Source organism: Mytilus galloprovincialis, chromosome 1 (assembly GCF_965363235.1).
Source record: "Mytilus galloprovincialis chromosome 1, xbMytGall1.hap1.1, whole genome shotgun sequence".
Classification (NCBI taxonomy): Eukaryota; Metazoa; Mollusca; class Bivalvia; order Mytilida; family Mytilidae; genus Mytilus; species Mytilus galloprovincialis.
In genome coordinates, this window is record NC_134838.1 from 78,825,285 (window position 1) to 78,851,406 (window position 26,122).

General features: G+C 31.7%; 1 protein-coding gene across 1 annotated transcript; it reads right to left on the reverse strand.

The window, feature by feature from the left end:
• Positions 1–6,375: 6,375 nt before the first annotated feature.
• Positions 6,376–25,438, reverse strand: LOC143045498 (putative polypeptide N-acetylgalactosaminyltransferase 9). Its single transcript, XM_076218090.1, has 8 exons — positions 25,303–25,438; positions 21,775–21,997; positions 15,922–16,039; positions 12,347–12,529; positions 11,473–11,607; positions 8,493–8,576; positions 7,690–7,815; positions 6,376–6,732 (listed from the first exon to the last, which is right to left on the reverse strand). The coding sequence occupies exons 1-8, from the start codon at positions 25,409–25,411 to the stop codon at positions 6,613–6,615; spliced, it is 1,098 nt and encodes a 365-aa protein (XP_076074205.1). The 5' UTR covers positions 25,412–25,438; the 3' UTR covers positions 6,376–6,612.
• Between the last annotated feature and the right edge of the window lie 684 nt (positions 25,439–26,122).

Sequence of the window (26,122 nt, forward strand, 5' to 3'; positions counted from 1 at the left end):
GATCCGACTACCTGACTAATGTCCCTTATAATGATACAAAAAATTAACCGAATGCGTGACCTTTATTCAAGTTAAACACTTGACTAGTGTCATTATCTAGAACTTGATGTTCTCACGGAGAATAGTTTCATATTGATTTTATATATCTCAGTATTTACTGTTTCAAACTGTATATCGATCTTTAGACTTAGTTACACTTTTGCAGTAGGTAAAAGAAGTCAGAAATGTATGTCGTGGCGTTCCTTGTTATATATTTTTTGCAAGATGATATTTCAGTTAATGCAGTCGCCTGAAGATTTCATAATTATAGCTAAAAAAATGGGGGAAATAAAATATTTTTAGCAGTATTATATATTATTCTATATAATTTTCCCCCATTTTTTCGCTATAATTATGAAATCTTCAGGCGACTGTGGTTAATGCTGCATGGTTTTGTAATTTTACTTCATGGAAATGTGGTTTTATAATTGGTTCCTTTATCCAAATCTCTAAAAATAAATATTCCAAATCATGCAAGGTGGCATTATGATCATGGTATGCGAGTGGCTTATTATAGAGTGGTTATACTTTGTGGTTTGACCTATCAAAATCAAAATATTACATTTTAAAAGACTTTCTCATCATACCACATGTTATGGTCAATTTCAACAAAAACTTGGTCTAAGGCATTTAAAAGAGACATGATAGGCAGTATGGTTGCCTGCCTATACTTGCTAACATCCACCTAATATTAATTTGAACACTGGTGCATAGATATATAGCTGTCTCATTGGCAATAATTCCACATCTCCGGGTATTTTGATATTGTACCGTTAGAATTCTTCAATCTTACTGCAGACGAGGAGACTATGAATACGTATACATCATATATAAACAGCAAGCCAATAATTGCTGCTTTCCTTATTTGGGTATTGTTTCACAAGGTAACTTTCGTGATACTATACTGATAGGTGTTTTCAAATTGGACTCCATTGGACAGTCTTGTTGAATCGAAAAAAAGCCGTATTTGCACGAAACATTTGATTAAGACCAAATACAACTGTGTGGGGACATAATACGCGAAGGTTCAATACTAAAACATCCTTTTCACTTACACCTTTTAAACAATGACTTAAAATGACCTTTAAAGCTGACCAATAACGAATATGACTGAAGAAAAAATAACACAGATTCAATATGAAATCATTTCATGACACCTGACTCTGAATTACAGCATGTCGCGTGCGTCTAATGTTATGCAGTAATACCAATGTCATGACTGTCTTATGCATGTAGACTAGAGTGAGTTTTGAGCGCTGACAGACAATTTAACCCGCCATCACCACGTTCTTTATGACGGTTGCTGCTCTAAGAAACTGTAGTGCAGTGGTTAACGATGGTTGTTGTTTTCCTTCATCGATTTGATTGGGTAAAATCTTGACCAGACCGTTACGTTTTTTTCCGTTTTAAATTGTGAATTCGCTGGGTCTTTTATCGCTTTCTATTTGGTATGGGTTTTGCTCATTGCCGGTTTAATTAAGATCGTCCGGCGACCAAGCTGTAATTGTTCCCAAAATTATCTGAAATAGATATAGTGGTCATAACAGATTTTTAAATTCATAACAAAAGAATTGCATGGTATAAAATTCGAGAATATTGATGCTCGTTACTTTGAGTTACGAAGTAATAGTAATACAATTCTCTTGTGATCCACTTTCTATCTTACAGAAATATACAACTATAATTCGTTTTCTCTCATTTACAAACAGAGTTTGAGACAAAATATTACCATGGTTACAGTAATGTTTTTTTATGTCTTTTTTTAAGCTAGAGGAAGTCGTGTCTGACTTTTATTTATAACTTCTGGTTTTAGAGGATATATTAATGGAACCCAATCAGAAATGTTCGGAATGCTAATGCACATGGAAAGAACATCACCATCCATATATGTATGTGGAAATTAAATTATCTAGCTTCTTTGATCTTCTTGTTTTTGACAAGTGTCTGAACTGGGAACCGCGACTCTTTAAGAACAGGTAGGCAAGGAGATGCGCACATGTCGTTCCCATAGGAGTGCTGACATTTTGTTGAACAAAGTCTACCTTCAAATTCAACAAATATGTTGTCAATAAGAAACGCCAGCATACTGATCACTTGTTCCTCTGTGTAGCATGTTTTACCTTTTTGTTCACTATTCACATTTATTATTTAAATAATCTTAATTAAGGAGGTTCGCCATTCAGTTTCAAAATAACAAGCTTTTCACCACACTAGAATAAATTGAAAGGGGATTTTTAAAGGAACCAAAAGAGCAAAAATAATATATAAGTCAATGTGCATGCTTTCGAGATACCAGTCATTAAAATTCTGGCGGGAAAACGCTCTCTTTTGACTTTTCAATGCTTTATCATTGACAAGATCACAGTCTCAAAAACTTTAAAAAAAAAAATAACAAAGATTATATAAGACTTTCACAGATGGCTCACAATTACACATGCAAAAGATTACAAAAAAAAATATATAAACTGTGCTGTTTTGTATCTCAAAGTAATAAATTTATAGCGTATGCGAGACCTATACCTCGAACTTGACATGCACGGTCATCTCAGTACCAGAATCTTTGACAAGAGGGGCGAAAGATACCATAAATCAAACTCATAAATCGAAAATAATCTGACAACGCAATGGCTATAAAAGAAAAAGACAAACAGACAAATAAAAGTACACATGACACAACATAGAAAATTAAAGACTAAGCAACACGAACCCCACCAAAAACTGGTTGACAATTGAGACGATTTTAATTTTGAAATTATCAATTCCCCCCATATTAGTAGCAAAATACCAACTTCAACTGCATATCGGATATACATCTGCCAACTTATTCGGTATTCAAGAGCTTGCAGCTCCTACTAAGACTTTGTAACACATCACCAGTGTAGGAACAGAAAGTTGATGAACCAGGGGTATGTCAAAGAACGTCTCGTCATTTTTCTAACAAAAAGTTCATCGCGGAAGGTACCAAGACCTGGTTGATAAATATTCCGTATTCGTTCACAAATAGTACATGATGGTCTTGAAATATGGATTCTAGGTACAGGCGTTGTTTATCATCTTAATAACGTGTTATATTATTCTTTTATTTGTCTTTGTCAATATTATAATACGGTTTAGTCTGTTATTATTGATATCCGCTGTCAATGTGTTATTTTTTATGATAATTCTCGTATTCTTGACTTTCATTTTTGCTAATGTGCTTTGTCTATATGCCTTTTGGTGTCTCTTTGATACTTATGACGTGGCTCTGTACTTATACAGCCTGTTGTTGTGCTATTGTTAAACATTTGTGTATTCTTGTTTTTCATTTTAGCTAATGTGCTTTGTCTATGTGCCTTTTTATATATTTATTTGATACATATATAAGACGTGGCTCTGTACTTATACATCCCGTCATTGTGTTATTGTACTATGGTAAATTTGTGTATTCTTGTCTTTAATTTTTTGCTATAAATATGCTTGATCTACATTGTAATGCCATTTTGTGCTTCTTTTTTTACATTTTTGTTTGTTTTTCGTGTAATTAAGATTAAAATAAAATGTTGACTACTGTACCCCTAATTTTTGACATTTTAACCTATTATATTTGTTTGTTTTGATGACACATCGTTGTCAATATAACGGGATTTGACACGACTGTCATACAAGTGAGAGGTTTAGCCACTAGCTTTAAAACCAGGTTTAATCCATCATTTTCTACATAAGAAAATGCTTGTACCAAGTCAGGAATATAACAGTTGGTATCCATTCGTTTGAAGTGTTTGAGCTTTTGATTTTGCAATTTGATCAGGGATTTTCTTTTTGAGTTTTCCTCGGAGTTCAGTATTTTTGTAATTTTACTTTTTGCTATCATTTTTATGTTGGAAAGCATTGTGGATTATTTCTGTTTGATGATTTTTTCAATTTTACATGGGGAATGATGGTATGCAGGGTTCAGATAAAAATAATTTCAGAGAAAGATCGAGATTAAGAATTATCCATTATTTACTTTTTTTTTAGATTTTTAAAATCCACAATGGTTATAATACCACTACGCGAGTTGAGAGTTTCACAGTATTTCTGAAGACTCTGTCAAAATCGTTGTTAATATAATGGACAGTTCTTACGTCAAACATGCAGATGAGCCGGCAATGTACTGTTGTTTGAATGGAAACAAGATAGATAATATTTGTTGTTGTATGCATTGTGTCGAATTAAAAAAGTATATTTTTTTTTAAATTGGACTTGCATGAAAACATTTTGAACTGGACATTCGGCCAACAAAACTCAATCAATCAAATAATCATTTAATTCTACAAAACTAATAAAATTAAATACAAATGTCGTTGAATATAACAGTATAAACGCATAAGAGTGCATATGCAAATCATTTTAAACTTAATAGGAATATTGAAGGTAAAATGGTGCACAGATTGCTACATGCGTAAATTTAAAGAAGCTACTCCCAAAGAACGTATGTGATGCATGCCAACTGACTCTAATATAAGCATAAACTTATTGTTAAATTTCGTCTGGATCTGTCTTTATAAAAAGCTGAACTTACACGCACAGTTGAACAAAATGGGAAGCTACAGTTACAGCTGTAGCAAATGTTACATGATTCTAAAGTTCATGAACTAGGGAAAAAAAAAACACTACTTTAAGTATAGAAGATTTTTTTTTACAAATGTACAATTCAATTATCATAATGAAAAAAGAAACACAAAATTGAAATATCAAATATATTCATTAAAACACAGCACAAAAATTCTGAAAAATTGGCATAATAAAGCCTAAGATGTGGTTAAAACACTACGTTTCTGATCTCAATATTTACAAGGATTTTTACAGTTATAATTTCAAATGGAATCTTTATACGTTCCCTCTAGAATATTTACCATAGCATTGCAGTATTTTTTTAAAAAGAAAATTAAGAGGATAGCACTCGCCTCGAAGGTAAAAATCCTTTCAATAATTTTTCAAAATCCTTCTGAAAGGCAAAATGTCTGAAATAACCTCAAACTTCACCTTTTGAGTAATATAGTCTAAATTTTCCATTCATCATCATTGATTCGTTTTGTCAGCAAAACCAAAATACCTTTTTACTATTCTGTTAATTACTTTGATCAGTTCTAGGGTGTTTATTAGTAAGATAACTGAACTTCGAAGAAAGTTCAAAACGGAGTCTCTAATCAAATGGCAAAAGCAAAAGCTCATCAATCGAATGGATAAAAACTGTCAATATTATACCTTATATAGATAACAGTAATTTTCTTATGAAGAAAATGATGAATTAAACATGACTTTAAGTAAGCTAATCCTCTCGTTTATACGACAGTCATATAAAATTTCATTACATTGAAACAATGTGTGAACAAAATGAACGGACACAATGGGTAAAAATATTAAGAAATATGAGTACAACAGTCAAAATGTGTTATAATCTTAATCACTTTAAAAAAAAATGCCAACAAAGAAAAAGAAAATGGCACATAGCAAAAACGAAAGACAAGAATACAAAAATGTATAATTAGCATAATAACAGAGTGACGGGATGTAATAGTACCGATCAACGTCAAATGGATATCATCAAAAATAGACTAAACAGTAAAAATGATAATTTACAAAGACAAAAATAAAAGAACACTGTGAATCGTAGTTAAGATGATCAACAACGTCAGTGCCTATTATCTATATCTCATGACCATCGTGTAGTATTTGTGAAGTGGATACGGAATATTTATCAACGAAGACTTGGTACATGATCTTTCCGATGAACTTCTTCATGTGTTAAAATAAAAACGAGACGTTCGATGATATAACCCTGCTTCATCAACTTTCTGCTCAGGCACTGGCGACGTTTTATAATTTGACGAAGTCATAGGTATAATTCTTAAGATAGCCATTATATTTTTTAGGACTTGTTAATACCGCTATTGCCAACCATGTAGAGACTTGTAGTCTGATATATTCTCAGTGTCTTATTAGATATAACAAGATGTGTTATGCGTGCCAATGAGACAACTCTCCATCAAAGTCAAAGTTTGTAAAAGTAAATCAAGATAGGTCAAAGTACAGCCTTTAACACGGAGTCTTGGCTCACATTGAAGAGCAACCTTTAAAGGGCCCTAAAATGACAAGTGTAAAACCATTCAAACAGGAACACCAACGTTCTTTTCTATATACAAAAACGGGAAAAGGGAAATACTTATGAACCACACCAACAAACAACAGGCTCCTGGCTTATAGCTATTTTAAAAAGTCTTATTATCTTACAGACAATATTTTTATTGGAAATAATGCTCTAATTAAGTAACCTTATTGGAAGTGTCTTTTCCAACTTTAAATTTAAAAGCCATCTCACGTAACAAAGTTTATTAGAATGAAATTCAAAATAGTTAGTATATCAAATATAATAAAGCTCATATTGAAATGTCAATGTTATATCGTCAATATGTTCCATGAAATTGACCCTATCTACAAAAATCTACTTGACTGTCATGACTTTTTTTTTTATTATTATTAAATTTGCAAATAAATTTCTTAAATCAATTCAAAGTCAAAGAATATTTATAAAATTGGATATACATGTTCTGTTTATTTCTTTCTATTCCATATCCATATCTGATCTCCACTTCCGGTACATTCAGAAAGTTTTAATTTGTTGTTATAAACTGTCAAACACAGCCAAGAATCTTTATGTTGTATCTGATTGTCCTAAAATTGACAAATTAAAATGTCATTCAAAGTAATCCTTTTTGTTTAGACAGAAAGCACTTTCTATTTTCACACATTTAAACTTTGCTTATAATGATCATTGTCACAATCGTTATTTCTCATTATTATTAGCCCCTGAGACTACAATTTCTATTGAATCTTGTAGTCTAGTAACTTACAGTTGTTATTTCCTTTTTCTATCGCATCATGGTGAAAAGCTATTAGTTCATCTTGAGATTATTACAAAAAAAACCCCACTTAAAACTGTGATTGGCTGCTTATTAGTGTAGCCAAGAGATATGGACTTTGGTTATTTATATACTTTTGCATGGTTTTATTTTGTATGCTCACTCAGCATCTCTTTATAACACAGTTTCAGAAAGAGATCAGAGAAAAAATGCCGAAATATCGGATATAATGTATTTTATCCAAGATTTTATATTAATATGTGAACGAAATGACTTGTATGGTGCGTTTTGGATCTTGTAAATATTAACATCGTGATTTTTTTTCATTTTTTCTTATAGACATTTCAATCATGTAATGCCTTCTTTAACAGGCACCGAAGACAAGCATATACATTTGTTTTATCACAAAGAAATGCATGGTTCAGTGGTTGTCGTTTGTTGATGTGGTTCATTTATAAGTGTTTCTCGTTTATAGTTTTTTTTATATAGATTAGACCGTTGGTTTTCCAGTTTGACGGTTTTACACTAGTCTAGTAATTTCTGGGGCCCTCTATAGCTTGCTGTTCGATGTGAGCCAAAATCCGTGTTGAAGACCGTACTTTGATCAATAATAGTAAACTTTTACAAATTGTCTCATTGGCACTCGTACCACATCTTCTTATATCTATGCATGCGTTTTTTGTGTGCAAAAATTTACTGTAATGTTTGACATCTTTCTTCTAAAATAGAACACAATATGTTGAAATAATTTGTTGAAAGCTTGATTTACCTGTCGATATTCCCATTGAACAATTTTATTAAAACTACATTTCTCATTTCCAACACCATCCTTTCCTTTTGATACCAAACAGTCAACTCCGTGTCGTATTTCTTTATCCGCTGACCATTCCCAAAACTAAATGTAACAGATATGCTTTAAATATACCTATGAACATATATTTAAAAAACTTTTATACAAATTACTGAACAAAAAAAAAAATCACATAAGTAATATTGCATGCATTTATTTTCATTAGTACCGACTTTCGCAGAGGAAGAAACGATTGCATTTTCGTTAATATTTGATTTCAATTTTATACCTAAGTCTGGATATAAACCTATGGAAAAGTTTTATTCAGCTGAACATTTAAATTCGTGGTAACGTATACTTACGAAATCCACGAAAATGAGTATTCAAAAAAAAATAATGAATGCAAAGTAGGTGATAGAACTAATGTATAGTATGTCATGTTGATTGTTACGAAATGTCGCCGATTGGATGACTGTGCTCTCGATTTTCATAACTTGTCGTTCTACAAGAGTGAGTAAGGAACCGTCAATAAGAATATTTGAATAGTTCTACTATTTTTTATATATCCCATGCTGTTTAAATAAATTGATTTACATTCGAAGACCCCCAAAAATTAGAGCTTTCATATCTTATTACATTTTCAAAAATACAAATCTGTGCATTCGCTTTTTTTTTTAATCCTTATGCTCATAAGTTTGTGAAAATGTACATATACAGGATTTAAGATAAATAATAGTATTACTTCAAAAAATGGTTGTCAACATTCTTAACCGTAGCCTTACCTGTTCATTTCCTCTCCAATAGCATTTATCGAGGACAATTTTCCTATGAATACTCAAGCAGGTTTTCTGTCCAGGTCTTATAATCTACAATGTTAATATTCAATTGGATAAAGACCTTTTTGAAACTTTGTTTTAGAATTTAAAGGACCTGTCATTCCTTCATATTAATTTTTGGTTCTTATTTTTGTTCATAAATGCTAGTTGAATAAACCATCTCTTTTCGACCATTGTACTTTGATATATAGATTTAAGAAGATGTAGTATGGGTGCCAATGAGACAATTCTCCATACTAGTCACAATTTCACCGCATTTATATAAAAACCGGCAATATTTCATTCTTGTTGCAAATGTTTGAATAAATGTACATCGCCCTAAATTACTGAACGTATTGATTGCAAACAGTAAAAAATATTAAAGTAAACAGTAAACTACCAAAAATATTCCGATGAAAATTCAGGACGGAAAGTTCCTAATCAAATGGCAAAATCTTATTACGAAAACCATCGAACGAATGGACAACAACTGTCATATTCCTGACTTGGTACAGGCAAATTCAAATATAGAAAATGGTGGATTGAACCTGGTTTTTATAGCGCCAAACCTCTCATTTGTATGACAGTCGTATCAAATTCCATTATATTTATCACAATGCATGAACAAAACAAACGTAAAAAGTACAATTGTCAAAATAGGCGTACAGAAGTCATCACTGTGTCACAATCTCAATTAACACAAAAACAAACAAAAATTTAACAATGAAGCACAGAAAGCATCTATCAAATTTTACAACTACATTCATCCCTTACTTATATATGTATTTTAAATCAACCCATAAAGCAGGCATGGGGTAATGCATGGTAATGCATTACAAGTAATCATGCATTACATTTTTCCAAGTAATTGCATGTAATGTGTAATGCAGCAATTTTTGCATTACATTTAATAGTAATATAATGCATTACTTTAACAAAAAGTTGTATAATTTAATGCATTACATTGCATTACATGCCATTACTTTTTTTTCGCAAACTACATCTTTAAAATATTATTGTTCTTAACTAAAGCAGAATTTAAGATTTCTTGATTAACTAGTATATATAAATCATTTGAATATGTTCTTTATTTCGTTTTATTTCATATATTTTCATACATTTTCCTGAATAAAAAGTTGATATTTGAAAAGCATAGCTATACTGTTGTCATAAGATCAAAGTCTACATTGGCTTGAATATGTAAATTATTATTGAAGTTTGTTATAAAACACTAATTAGTTTGTTTTACTATCAATATTTTCACCATTTTCACACAAATGTTCATTAATTAAGCTCTATGTTCATTATAAAATTAGGTAAGAAATTCTCATTAATTAAATATTTTTATTGAAATTCAAAAACCAAAAAGTATATTTACAAAATGTATAAAGAAAAGTCAACATTAATAAATTTAAACAATTAAAAATGTTATAGCCGAATTGAATAGTCTGCTTACATGTTTACTTAAATTCAATTCATGGAACAGTTACAGAATACACTAGAATCTTTAAATTTGTGTCTTCAATTTTTTTTCAAAATGTTTGATCTTTCTATTTGAACTTATAATACAATTTACAAATGTAATGTGTAATTCATTGCATTACTTTGCAAAACTAATTGTAATTGTAATTTAATGCATGGTATGTCAAAGTAATTGTAATATAATGCATTACATGGTAATGTAATTTGTCCCATGCCTGCAATAAAGTAACCTTTATTTTAATAATTATATTGAGTCTTAAAAAGAGATAAAAATTATGCTCATAATCTTATTAACCCTAAATAGCCGGGCATTAAATACCCGTTTTACTAAATTCCTGAGGAAGAAAACCTATTTTTACTAGATCTCGACGTTGTGGTAAAGGACAATGAAGTTTTATACGATATTTTATTTAATGAAAATGTTATGTGATATCGCCGAATTTGTACCTAACATGTTTAACACGACGGGTGCCACAAGTACAGCAGGATATGCTTACACTGCCGGAACACCCGAAATTATCCAAAGGTTTTAGGTGGTCGGGTTGTATTGCTTAGTCTTTATCTTTCTATGCAGTGTTTTGTGAACCTTGTTTGCCTATTTGTGGTCGTTCGTTTTTACCATGACATTGTCATATAAAAAAGATGTGGTTTATTATAAGCAGAAAGAAAAATCACCAAAATACTGAACTCCGAGGAAAATTCAAAACGGAAAGTCCCTAATCAAATGACAAAATTAAAAGATAAAACACACCAAATGAATGGACAACAACTGTCATATTCCTGACTTGGTACAGGCATTTGCAAATGTAAAAAATGATGGATTGAACCTGGTTTTATAGCGCTAAACCTCTCATTTGTATGACAGTCGCATCAAATTCCGTTATTTTTACAACGATGCGTGAACAAAACAGACAGATAGTGTTACACCAGTAGAATGGAAATACGAACAAATAAACATACAGACTAACAAATTGCCATTTATGATCTGTCTTAGAAAGCAAGAGAATAGTTATACAGTAATATCATGAGGAATAAAGCGTTTAATTCGATAACAATTATCTTTGCATTTTAATTTTGGAATAAAGAAAAGCAAAGAAAAATAAGAACATCCCATATCCTATAATAGAATTCAGACAATGTTTGAATATCAATAAAACAGGTATGCATAAGGGAAAAAAAGAAAACTGCGGACATGAGAGAAAATTGATTATCATCCATTCAATTTAGTACGCAAGACAAATCAGTGACGCTCATATTAAAATATTTATAAAGCCAAACAAGTACAAAGTTGAAGAGCATTAAGGATAAAATTCCAAAAAGTTGTGCCAAATACGTCTAAGGTAATCTATGCCTGGGATAAGAAAATCCTTATGTTTAATCATTTTAAGATGTGCAATACAAGAGGTTTTTTATTTGTAATTGTGTAATGCAATGTCAGTCATTTGTATTAGAAAAAAATACTTACTGCACCAGATGCCTTAAGATTATCTGGTATGTAAAAATGTACTATTTCTTGTATATGATCAAGAAAATATTTAAACGATTTGCATTTGTTCCTTTTTCTTATCTTTTTCCTCTCGGACACATCTCCAGTTTGAAACTGAAAAAAAGTTTATATGTTAATAGTATATGTATATATGACCTGGATTACATACTACTGGAGATTGAGAGTTTTTAACATTAAGATAAGTAATCTATAAAAGGGAAGTATACGACAGTAAAAATGATTGATGTTTTTCTATGAATTCTATTTAACTCCTGTCCACCTTTATTATTCCGATCATGATCCAGTATGCATAATGCTGCCTAAACCGCTCTGGTTCAAACACAGAATGCTCCTATACTGACAACAACAAGATCGTTGTTGCATTCGAAAGACGTGATTTTCAACAAACAATGGGCTGTGTGCTGGAAACATATTCAACCGAAAAAAAATATCACTAAACAGTTAACACATATAATTGATACGTAAGATTTTATATACAATTGAAATGTGCCAGGAAACCCGAAAAAAAACCGATTAACAACAGGGCACGGTCGTTCAAATGTGTCGTTAAGCTAACGCAGTCGTTAAGGTGTCATAAGAGAATCTTCAAATTTAACGAATTTGATAACTGATGTTTGAATTATTTTCTATTAACAATATTAAAGAGTATATGGACAGTTATTTAACATAAAGTAGGGAAAAAAAGAGAGGGACGAAAGATACCAAAGGGACAGTCAAACTCATAAATCTAAATACAAACTGACAACGCCATGGCAAACACTGGCAAAAAACAAAAAACATGGCAATTTAGGCAAACTGCATTGTAATTTAGCTGTTTTTTTGCCATACTTACAGTATAGTTACCATCTCTTTCAAATAACAAATGCTTATATTCATCCATCCATACTTCTGCTACTCTGTACTGGTTTGAAGTCTTAAATTCAGATATCTCTTTTCTCCATTTCATTGAAGTCCTGTAGAGATGTCCAACATGTGAACAGGGAAGAGATTCCATATCACCACCACACATTACATACTGATAAATAACAATTGTGATATTTTAAAATATACAGAGTTAAATAAAAAATAGTCAAATTCCCTTTTTATGAACATAAATGAAATATTAAATTTTGCCAATTATCAAACAAAACAATTACTTTTTTTCAAGTTAAGGTCCAATGAAAATACGTGTATAATATTTATTCATTAAAGTTAAATTGAGTTTTAAAGGTAATGATCAAAGCCAGGAACATAGAAACGATGTTGTTGGGAGATTGTTTCAATGATAAAAAAACATCGTGAAATATACATCTAGCAGTCACCGCACACAACGCGTTTTTGTTTGTACAATTTAGGGACATCATTATTTATCTGGGAGGGGGGGGGGCTGGTCAAAATACAGGGGGGATCAAGTTTTTTCCTGTATGTGGAATAGGGGGGTTCAAATATTATTGTAAATTCAAAATGGGGGGATCAATATTTTTTGCACAAAGAAATAAGTAGTTTGAACACCACTAATCATCGTACCGTTTTTATTTATTTTAAGATCCCTTTAAGTTAATTTATAACTCTCATTCCCTCAAAATCTGTATTTTTTAGGCTAACAATTCAAAATTTTGGGGTTTCTTTCACACATAAATTTATGAATGAAATGTGTCAATAAATGAGTAAGTATGAACGAATAACTAATCCATATAAACCTTATGGAGGTTTCAATAAGGCCTACTGTAAAACTTAAGTTTCAAGCAGCGTCCAAGAGAGGAACATATACTGCGGGTAATAGATATCCCACTTAGTAAATAATGTGTTGTTTCTGTATCAAAAGGTTTATTTTTACAGAACTACTTTAGAAAAAGTTTTCTTCAATAGCTCAATATAGGAAATTAGAAAAAAAGAGTCCGAAAAAGCTTTGCTGCCTATACCTCTTAAAATTCATGGAAGAGCCCTATTTCAAGACAATGTTCCCTCGAAAATTGTTTTTGGACTCAATCCACTGAGAATATTTAATGTTTGTCTCATGATATTTATGATATAATAAATATTTTGCATGTTACAATTTTGACATGTTTAATAGAGGGGGGATCAGATTTTTTAAATGTTTTTGTAGGGGGGATCAAATAAAAATAGTGAAATATTATGATCAAGAAAATTTTATATGTTTGAATTCAAAATGACCAGCCCCCCCCCCCTTCCCAGGTAAATAATGGTAAGTCCCTTAACCAGGCAAAGGACAATGGAGATATGCCAGAAGGAAACGTCAGACCACACGTCTTATAAATAAGAGGCATTGAATATCCAGCTCTTTATCATTATCAAAATATGGGTTTTAAAGAATAAAAACCTGGATTTACCATCCCTATAAGGGAACAGTCATTATTTATCAGCTGAGGGGGTCAGTGCATTTAAAAAAGGGGAGGGTCATTGCCAAAAATATCATTCTACTGAGGGCGGTTACCATAGAAAAAATATTTTAACTAGGCGGGGAGGGGTCACACAATAAAGGTTTTTATGTCTGACTAGTAATACAATTGTTGACAAAATTGAAGTGAGTGTGCGATCAGTGAAATAATGTTTGTTTTTTTTATTAAATCTTTGATAGTGTAAACTGTAATGCACCAGCAGGGTGTGCCTAATTTCTCAAGGGCAGTGAATCTGATCACTCCTTATCACAGTTGTGTAAATTTACAATCAATAGATTAACAACTGTATGAAACATTTCTCCCTAGTTTTGACCACGGAAACAGTGAGTTGGAAAGGTTTCTAGACATGCATAATTAACTTTCTATAGTCATGATAATGTTTAAATCATTTTGATGTGATTCTTGAGATGAAATGGGAGTGTGATTTTGATGAAAGCAAGGATGCATGTTAGTTATATGTCCGTCACGTGGTAATAAGTATACGTTTTTATGAAATTATTACAAATATATCGAATAAGAATAAAAGATGATCTCGATATTAGGTATTTCCCTTTTGTATTCTTTAATTTTTAAGGTAATATTTCTCTATTCTTTAGGTTTTTTGGCTCTTTTCTCCTTTTCTTTATATTTGAACACAAGTGTTCTCTGTTCTTTTTTTTTATCTTTTTTTTTTGGTCCATTTTTCTATAAATGTTACCCATTCTCCGTTATTCTTTCCTTTCCATATTTCATACCTTAATAAAAAAAATATACTTGATGGGCATCATGGCATTTACACAGATTAAACAATACACTATATGATTTGGAAAAAGAACAAATATATTCAGCTGGGGTCCCTAAACAAAAATGTGTACTTGTTCAGAGAAAAATGATAACACACTAAACTCTTAAAAAATACATCTGTACAAAATAAAGAAAGGCCAGAGGTTCCTGGCTTGGTTGTATATTTCTTTATCTCAAATAAATCATTTACATATTTAATCAAGAAAGGACAAGCACCATATTATCAGTGTTATTTATTTGCACTTCCTAAATCATTTGTACATTGGAATTCTGAACCCCCCTTCATGACTAGATATTTTAAGATACAAAGGTTAAAAAAATAAGATACAAGGGCCTGTGATTGGGATTAAAATAACAGTCAGTATTGAAAGTTAATCTACCGGTATACTGATAAAATTTGTAGAATTATAGGTTGCAGTAAAATAAATTTATAAATTGGAACATACAATTTTCTGTATATTTTTTTTTCTATTTTTCTACATGCACATGTCAGATATTCCTTTTTGAGAAACAAAAAAACAAGAAGAAAACCTGCTTGTTATACTCAGAATTTCTCAAAGCCGGTTACTATGTAGCTGGTAATCATTACCTCAACACAACTGGGGATTTTTTTTGGGGGGGTCAAACTTTTGGAATAATGTTTTTAGGGGGGAGGGTCATTATATTCTCTCATATTCTGTAAAGTCTTACAAATCACATATCACATGACATTTTCTGTTTATCATTTTTTTTCTCATTACGACTTATCTATCAATTAAAGACTGATTTATTACAGGGTTGTGAGAAAGGAATTAATGGTAAAACGAGAAAATATCAGACATATATATATATATATTATATATAATTATGAAATAATTCAGAATCAGTGATTTTTTCCCCTGAACTGTTTAACTGAAGTCAAACCACATACTTTAAACTACATCCTGAAGGCAATAGTACATCGTTGCTCGTTTGTATCGGTAGTATCCCTCAGTCACATTGATGCACCAAGTTACAAAAAGCGATTTTTTTAGAAATAAAAGCATAATGGTGATTTCATAGGATAATATTATATACTTTTCGTTTAAAAAAATCCTTCGCAAGATACTTTACTAGATACGTTAAAAAAATGTCGACAAGAATGAGAGCAAACTTGGAATCCATAAAATACCAATAAGAGTATACGCCTACCAACCACAAAACGTATTGATTCGTAGAATATAATAATAAGATTGCATACATTTACCTTAAACATGAGTTCCATCTGTATGGCTCCCCAAACTTTCATCCCTGGGTCGAACCCTCCTAATTGCATGAAGAAATTTGTGTTTACTGCAAATGCGTTTCCCTGATGTCCAGGAATTCTTCCAAATAAAATAAACAATATATTTAAAGCAAGAACAACAAAATATTATTACTAGTCTCATTTTCAATATTCTCATTCTCGAAACACCAAAAATCATTATGCCTCCTTTTAAAAGGAAATCAACCTAATCTTTTAATCCACATGACTCAAAACCAGATAATAATCGTTTAAGATTACCGAAAAGTTTATAATCATATAAATCAAAGTTAACATGATATTAAGATATTAGTGTATTGAAATTAAACATAGAAGGTCGGCTTTATATATTGATTCCTTTTCTTGGATATTGACACAACTGGACGATTTTAAACTATAATCGGTGACAGATATGTTGTTTTCAACTATCCCATGGTCATCTTACTATTACTCAGCAGTAGCAAAACCTCTTTCTCAATCATCATGGATTAACAGGCATTAACATAAAAGATCTATAAAGCAAGCGAGAAAAATAAGCATAATCAAGCAAATAAGAGTAAACAAAAATAGTAACAATAATACGACATAATATAACGGAATACAATATATATATATATATATATAAGTACGTCTGAGTCAGTGACAACCCTACAACAGATGTATCCATCGGATCGCCATCAATGATGGTGATACATGGCTGTGTACATAATGTATATACAAACTCGTATATATATATATATATATATAACTCGTCTAAACATCAACTCAACAATGTTAGATCTGTAAATTTGCTTTCGCAAATTTTTGGTTCTTCCCTCGCCGGGATTCGAACCCATGCTACTGTGATATCGTGACACCAAACTATTAAAATGACTCTATTTTTTTATATAAAATTTAGTTTATAGTTATCACAGTAGCATGGGTTCGAATCCCGGCGAGGGAAGAACCAAAAATTTGCGAAAGCAAATTTACAGATCTAACATTGTTGGGTTGATGTTTAGACGAGTTGTATATACATTATGTACACAGCCATGTATCACCATCATTGATGGCGATCCGATGGATACATCTGTTGTAGGGTTGTCACTGACTCAGACGTACTTATGAATATAATTATTTTCTGTGACTGTGTCTTACATTAATTTGTAGGATCCTTTACTATAGATAATTTAGCTGATCTGTAACAATAACATCTTCATGCCTTATATATCATGTACTGTAGTACGCCGCTAGATTAAAACTGACGTGGAAAGGTAACACATGGCCAGCGAAAGCTCTTTTTTTGAGAGCCCAGGTGGTCGTGTGGTCTAGCGGGACGGCTGCAGTGCAGGCGATTTGGTGTCACGATATCACAGTAGCATGGGTTCGAATCCCGGCGATATATATATATTGACGGAGTATAACATTTTCACCAAAAAATGTATAGTGATTATGGAAATAACATTTCAAGCACATTTATGAATAATAATTCACTATCAAATTAATTAATGACTTTATCCCAGGGGTTCCAGTACATGTTATAATCGTTCACACTCATATTTTTTTTAGGAAATATGTTTTTCTAAAATAAAATTTTCTTTGATATATTTTTCAAGTCCCTCTATGTGAGGTTTTTCCTCTCTCTTACATCTAAGATCTGTATATGAAATACTTTAATATTAAAATGACTATTTTTTTTATATAAAATTTAGTTTATAGTTATCATAAAACCAAACATAACTATATCCACATTTAGTGGAATTTCAATATGTGTTGTTTCAAAATAATCCAGGCATTCAGATGATGCAAAACGTTTGCTACAATATGACAGCTCCACAATAAGTGCTCTATGCTTTCTGGTTCTTCCTTGCAAAATGTACATAAATTACACTGAACAAGGTTCATTTTAAAAGTAAAGTATTAGTACCTAAAATACGGTGAAAAATTTGGTATTGAAACCAACAGTTCTTGGTATTTTTTTTGAAATTTTAGTGACACAGTTTGGCTATATACATATTTTGATATGAGCGTCACTGATGAGTCTTATGAAGACGAAACGCGCGTCTGGCGTACTAAATAAGCTCATCATAGTTACCAGGACTAAATTAAATATATACGCCAGACGCGCGTTTCGTCTACAAACGACTCATCGGTGACTAAATTATAATCCTGGTACCTTTGATAACTATTTACACCACTGAATCGATACCACTGAGGGTGGACGTTTCGTCCCCGAGAGTATCACCAGCCCAGTAGTCAACACTTCGGTGTTGACATGAATATTAATAATGAACACAACTTTTTGGAATTTTGGATCCTCAATGCTCTTCAACTTTTTACTTGTTTGGCTTTATACATATTTTGATATGAGCGTCACTGATGAGGGTTATGAAGACGAAACGCGCGTTTGGCGTACTAAATTATAATCCTGGTACCTTTGATGACTATTATGGATTGTTTTCAAACCCCCCACAACGTTTACACTTAATATACACTCCCATTTCGCTCAGCTGCTATTACAACTAGTATCGCACCTTGATTTAAAATATTGTAATGCCGGCTTCCCCCCCCTTTTTTTTATTATAGTAAACCTATGTCTGAATAGTTTCTTGAAATTATTTAGGATAAACGATAGATGTTAGTGAGATGTTTAATGTTGCAAGTAATGTAAGATTTGTAATTTGTTATTTTGGCTGTTGTTTCCATTATACGACAGATTTCTGTATGTTAGTTTGTGTAAGAAGTTTTATTTCACGTACTGATTCCGTATTTTCGCGGTAGTTACCTTATTATACTATAAACTCAAATAAGACTGTTCTAACGATCTTCTAATAAATTAAAAGTCAAAACCCATCTTTATTAAAAAGATCAATTCATGATCATTCATGTTTACAAACTATGTGAAACAATATCAACATTACGGGAATTTCCCTTGTGTGATCCATAGTTTCTGATTGGTAAACAATATGTAACAAGCTCTGCCATTGGTCAGTCGAAAGTATAAATACAAAAGCAACAACAGAAACGAGGGATTGTTGGATTGACATGATTGGGAAGTGACAAACTTAAATAGAAACTGGAATATGTCTGAGAAATACAGACAAGCGTTGAAAGTTAACTTTGTTTTAATTTAAGATTGTCGGTGCCGGTGACGGTGCTAAATACAGTTGCCGATGACGGTGACAGTGTTATTGAAGGTGCACATTAGGAGTTCTGTTGGCGGTTTTGATATTTTAATATGTCATTTAATGTGCTATACTAAGTTTATGTCTTTTTAGTTTTATAATGTAGAAGGGTATTTTAATCCTTTAATTAAGATTATAGAAAGATACAAAATAAGTGACAACCTTGTTACTTGACTGTTGAAGTATATACATGTACTAGTTGTGTGTGTCTATGTAAGACCAACCTTAACCGGGAACCTGACCAGACCAGTGACGGATCCTGCAAGACCAATTCTCTCCGCGGCGTGGATTATTTTTGATATTAATAAAATATGAAACTTTATTTTATTCAGATATTTTATTTCATAACTGAGAATTATATATAAATACAAGTATACGTTTTCCCTTTCTGTAACGTGTTTTGGTCCGACAGTAAACAGTTGACGTCGAACCTTACACTTTATAGATCCTTTTACTCTCTTTTTCTTTGTGACCGTGTGTTCTCTGGTGGCCCGCCCTAGCACCAGGGAGGCGGCGTTACAATATTATACATGTCTTTTAAACCTTTATTTGACTTTAAAAAAAATGTTAATATTAAAAGGTAAAAAAGCTTGTTGTTTTTTTCCCTTTCAGTGTTGCTTCCCATAGATTGTAACCATTTTTTAATGCTACTTTTAATGCTACTTTAATACCATAAAATTGTAAAATGTGGATTTACAGGAATATAGCTGTTCAAAATTTTGATAAGACAATATATTTCCATGTTCATCTAGAAGGTCATTCACAGTCCATACTCCGTTTTGTGTCCAACTTCTATAATAAACACTGACGTTATCAATTTTGATGTTCTCATTATTCCATATAGATGTAGATATGACTTCCTGAAAATAGCGAGGATGTCGTAGTCTAGACATATTTTTTCCAGGCACAAATAACTTCTTTCCAAAAAACATTCTCTATTTTTTTAGTTGTTCCAAAATAATCCAACTCTGTAAAATTTATATTTTGTGTAGCAGTAAATAATTTGATCCACTTTGAATTTGAATTTAACCCATGTCAATTTTATCCACTGTATAAAATTTCTCAAATTAATCATTTTTAAATCACCTCTGCAGTATTCTTGACATAATAACTCCCGATTTACTTTGTCGGGTTTACCATCTCAAATGAAAGTATAAATTTTACTATTGAGTTGTTGTCGTAAATTTTCATCTGGACTTAGGATGGATAAAAACAGATGATTCAATTTTGATATAATTAAAGATTTTACAATAGTTATTTTACCAAATTGAGTAAGCGACTGTTTTGATCATTTTTGTATTATACTTTCTTTTTCTTGAATTCGAGGAGCATAATTTAGATTTAAAATTCTATTCAAATCAACACAAAAAGTGATACCCAATAATTTGAAGGTACTGGAACCCCAAGTCAATCCCCACTTTACGCATATTTTATCTTGACTATATTTATTACTTCCTATCCATATAACATTTGTTTTAGCATATAATTGTAAGATACGGAGGGATGCATCTAAAGAGGAAGGAGATCCATATAATATAAGTGATGTGTCATCGGCATATTGAGACAATATAAACTCTGTATCATCTATCGTAATACCTTTAATATTATTACTATTTCTGACTAAAATGCCAATGTGTTTCTGCACATAGCAGGAAAAGGTTAGGATAGAAAGGTTCTCCTTGTCTACAGCCTCTATCCACACGAAAAGAAATCTGACAGACAACAATTTTGAGTTACTGTGTTGCTTATTCTTTAGTTTTCTATGTTGTGTCATTCATGTGTACTATTGTTTGTCTGTTTGTCTTTTTCCATTCTTAGCCATGGTGTTGTCAGTTTATTTTCGATTTATGAGTTTGACTGTCCCTCTGGTATCTTTACTTTCGTGCATGTGTACACTATGTGGATTCATTCATAGGGATGTGCTACATTACATGTACAAAAACTGTCCCAACAGGGGATAGAGAAAGACCGCTGAAATCGACAATACATAATATTCACGATCATCATGATTTGGTGTTACAACACACTATCGACTTGTTTTACTGGTGTTAAATCTTCTGTTACCAGGAAAAGTAATCTGGCTATTAAGTTTACTGATTATGGCCTTTTTAGGATTGTGACATTTTTCCTGCACGAGTGTGGATTCGAATGATGGTGATGCCTGCATAGAAGGAGACTCTACAGCCGATCTCGCTTCTTTTTTGAGTTTTTGTTTTTCCCTCAGGTTTTTGTTTTCCTTGGTTTATATCGTCTCAATGGATTTATAAAAGAAATAGCCATACAATGTTCATCAGAAAAATTACAATACGACATTCAACAGTCCACAAAATACTTCACAGTAAATGAAACACATAACCCAAACTCAATTAAAATCCAGGAGTAAACTGGTGTGCCCCGAATTGAGCAGCAGTTTCTACGTTTTTTTCCAAAAATATTGCATTTATAGTTTTTAATCAATAATTTATCGGTTTTTCCTCTGTCACAATTTAATTGTGTTACTGATTTCTAGTATGATTCCTGTAATAAATCAGAAATATGACAGTTGTTAACCATTCGGTTGATGTGTTTGACTTTCCATTTTGAAATTTTCTCGTCGTTCGGTATTTTGTGATTTTATTTTTTTCGTATCAGCTTGAACAGTTACACTACATACCTTATAGGTTCTGTTGGCTTTAATGTTTTAATATATTCTTTCTTAAACGGTGACCACTGTTGATATAAAAAGAAATCGAACGTCATGGCCTTAAAGTCTTTGTATAAATCCTTTGGATAATAATAGAAGTACTCTAACGTGCTTGAATAGATATTACCAACCATGGGTGTGACTAATAATTTTGGATTTTCTGTCAATCTTTGGAGTAACGGTTGTAGCCAGCCTTTAAAATATAAATAGATATTTTTTTTATGTATTGACAATATAACATGAACAAATAAAAATAAACTGTAACTGAATAAACCAATTTTTTTTTTAACTTTTTAAACAACCGCACATCACACATAACTTTAAAATAACATTTTTTTTTATCATAATGATTTTGAAAATGTTCATTGAGGTAGATTGCAAAACATAAAGCAGAATACGGGTTTCGATGCAGTGTAATCAATTTTATTCGTTGGATACTAATTTTCGTGGGTTTTGTGGGTACATGCGAACAACGAATTTTAATGATCTATGAATTACATTTTTTTTATAGGCGAACATGCAAGTTTTCCTCAATCCACAAAAATAGGTACCCATTAGAAAAAAAATATTCCCCTTAAAAAAAAGAACGTTAAGTGGCGGTTTGCTGTTCAATTTTGGCAATCTCTTAATTATTATTAGTTCAGAAAATATAAAACTTCTGCTCAAAATAAACTCACTATGGGACGAAATTTAACTTAGCGCTATAACTACAAACAATTGCTGTCTTGGTTCAGCCGGGACATGGAACAAAACAAAAATTAAAATAAACATATGGTTGGGTTAAACAATGTATTATATTACCTCTCAACCAACCTCTTATACACTCGATAAGAAAAATAATAAAAACTCACTAAATATTCAAGGCCTACAATTTGATACATCAGGATGAAGCGCGCTTCTTCGTCATTAGACTCCTCAGTGTCGTATTAGACCTTTTCAACAATTGTCTACACCTACAGTTGAGCTCGACTACAACAGGTAAGATGTGAGGGGTCGTCTGAAAAATAAAAATTGACAATAATACTATACATCACTATTAGAGATGTAATGCTTGAAATTTATTTGATTGACAATGATATAACTTTCCAACAGAGTAAAATGGAATGGATTTTTAAATTTAGAAGAAAAAACAAAGATCAACTCATTTTCTGTACGGTGAAAAAAAACCAAGATAAAAAAAAAAACCCAAAAAACAGCGATCTCTGATCGACTAAAAAGGAATCAAATATGAACACAAAGCATACTTTCCACCCTTTGAAGGCCGTACACAGTATCAACAGTTTCAGGACTTGGTTCAGGCGCACAAAACATGCGACGGGGTCAGAGAACAGACGAAAGTTAAAAAGAATCATTAGTACGAAAAAAATAAAAGATTATAAAATCGGCAAATATTTGTCAGGGAAAAAAAAGCGAAACATTTCTGACAACAAAATAAAATATAGCAATTACAGTGTAACATGTAAAACCAATCATACTTGATCAACACGGACCCCATTAAACGCTGTTGCTAAGCTATTTCCGCTTCTTGCAAGAAACTCGGATGTCATTTTCGAGAACAGGGGAATGGCTCTACGATAAAAAGGACAACGTCTGTTGTTTTTTCTGTACACGGTCAATTATATTGGACAATCAGTTCGCGAGGACGACCATATAATTAAATGAGGGAAAAATAAGTCATTGCACTCCCAACCCCTGCTTAGCACTATCCAAAATTAATTTACAATGGCAAAGCTATATAGTAACTAGTATGTTGAATTATAAATTCCATACGCAGGTATGTACTGCTTAAATGTTGATACAGCTCCCCTTATTTTCAAGAAGGAAATACACCAATTTTAACAAGGTATCTTGATCTTTTCCTTCGACCTTTGAAATCAGTATGCTTTTATCCCTCCCAAAATTGAATGTGTACATCGTAAAAAAAAGTCTCGACCGTGTTTACAAGTGTGATAACAGACAGTCCAGTAATAATGTTTCAGAAATTCTCAGAAAAACTATTACAGATACACATTTATTCTTATTGGCATGCGGCATAATCATAAAGTTGAAGAGAAAGCTGATCAGGATGTGGAATGATTGCAGTTATTTTGTAATCAATTCAACGTGAAATGTCGTGTAAATACATGTAATTTAGAATATTGTATGATAGAGAAATATTTGTAGATAAATATAATCGCCAAACCGAATTTATATGTCGTAATGATAATCAGACGTTTTTTTACTTTGAGACGATCCCTCTATTTTATCTGTAAACTGTAGGTGTCATAATTCGGTGTCGAGAGTTGTTGAAAAGGTCTATTAAGAAATAATAAAACATATAGAAGGCCACTGAAAACGTCGGCTGTTAATCATTAAACAAAATAATGTGTTGTAACCTGTAATACTGGTACATGAGGTAGCAGAAATCGCTATAAGGAAAACAACACTGAATAGCACCGCATCAAAAGAGGGGCTAAAGATACCAGAGGGGCAGTCAAACTCATAAATAAAAAATAACTGACAACGCCATGGCTAAAAATGAAAAAGACAAACAGACAAACAATAGTACACATGGCACAACATAGAAATCTAAAGACTAAGATTAAGAAAAAATATGCTCGCAGATATATTGTGTATACTGAAAGCAAGATCAAAATTTTCTGACGCAGATCGATAGCGTAATAGACCATTTTCATATTACCGACTGTTGACTTCTGAATTCTATTTTTTTCGCCAGGTTAAGAAATAGACTTTCCGCTGCTGTACTTCGCAACAATGTCATGATTCGTGTAGGATGACAGGATCGTCTGTTTTGTCCGAATTGATTGATTTTAAAAGAATGTCGAAGGAGAACAAATGACAGAATCAATTTGAATTTTGTTTATTAAGATAGACAAAGAATACATTTAGTTTGTGCTAAATGATGTTCATATTTTTATTTGTTATCATTGCCAGTTTCTTCACATGCATTTATAATTAAATGCAGCAAATTTATCATTTAAGAAAACAACAAAGTCACACAAAATATATATCGATAAGTTTTAGCAAATCAAAAACGCATCCTACACTATTTCATTAGATAAGAAATGATTCAATATCATAAACGTAGTAAAATAAGCACAATTTATATATAGTTATTTACTACACAATATTGAAGGAAAGCTGAACACAAATAATTGGTATTGTCCGATTTAGTAATTTGAAATTGTAAAATCAAATGTTTTTCAAACGCATATCGATGTATATTTTATGCCATATGAACCTGCTGTATTTATTTGCACCTGTCATAAGTCCGGAGCCTATAGTTCAGTGGTTTTCGTTTGTTGATGTGGGTTATAAGTGTTCATCGTTTCTCTTTTTTGTGTGTTGATTAGACCGTTGATTTTCCTGTTCGGATGGCCGTATTTTAATTTTAAAAATTGTAACTTGGATGTACAGTTGTCTCATTGACACTAATACCTCATCTTCTTATACTTCTTATATATATTTAAAAGTAATTCATTGATAACATTTGGTTACCTTCGTATACTTCAGAATGAGAGTCCAGAAGGGCAAAATGTGTTGTTTTTACTAAGTCAGCTGCTTTCTGGCATGCAGCCATTTTTCCTAGGCTTTTGTGCAAACGCATTATTCTTACTTTAGGAAGGTATGAAACATATAAATCAAGCCTGTATTTCAAATCATCTGTAAAATAAAATGATATTAATTCACTACAATTATACGGATAAATATAGATTCTACCACTGCATCGAGTTGGATACGGTATTAATCCACTCGAGACATTAAATTTTCAAATTTTAAACGAGAGGCTCGACGAGCGTTTTAAATATTTAAAATGTAACTGTCGAGAGTGGATAAATATCGTATTACACGAGATTTGGTGGTGGAATCTGTTTCTGTAATGATTTTCAAATAATAAGAAATAATAATAACTTAATATAAGAAAGGCTAAAAAGTTTTACTTTCAATTGCAAAAGATGGTAAAGTTGTGCACAAACATTTAAAGCCTCTAACCGTTAGCAGTTTTCGTCATTTCCAAACACAAAATATGTGATTTTCTACCTACCTTCTAATGATCCGTCATCCACTAGCATAATTTCTTCCAAAATAGTATGAGGGGTTCTGTCTAAAACACTATGTACAGTTCTGATCAGTAAGCTCCAAGCTTCATCTCGAAATGGTATTATCACTGTACATGGATCCAAGTTTTCGTTATAAATAATACTTTTACACCTGACAAACATATTTGGACATATGTTATCTAATTAGCCAACCTCGTCGGTTTGATTTTCTAGTACGTTTTAATGTTTTACTTTGTAACTCTTCATATTTACTAATT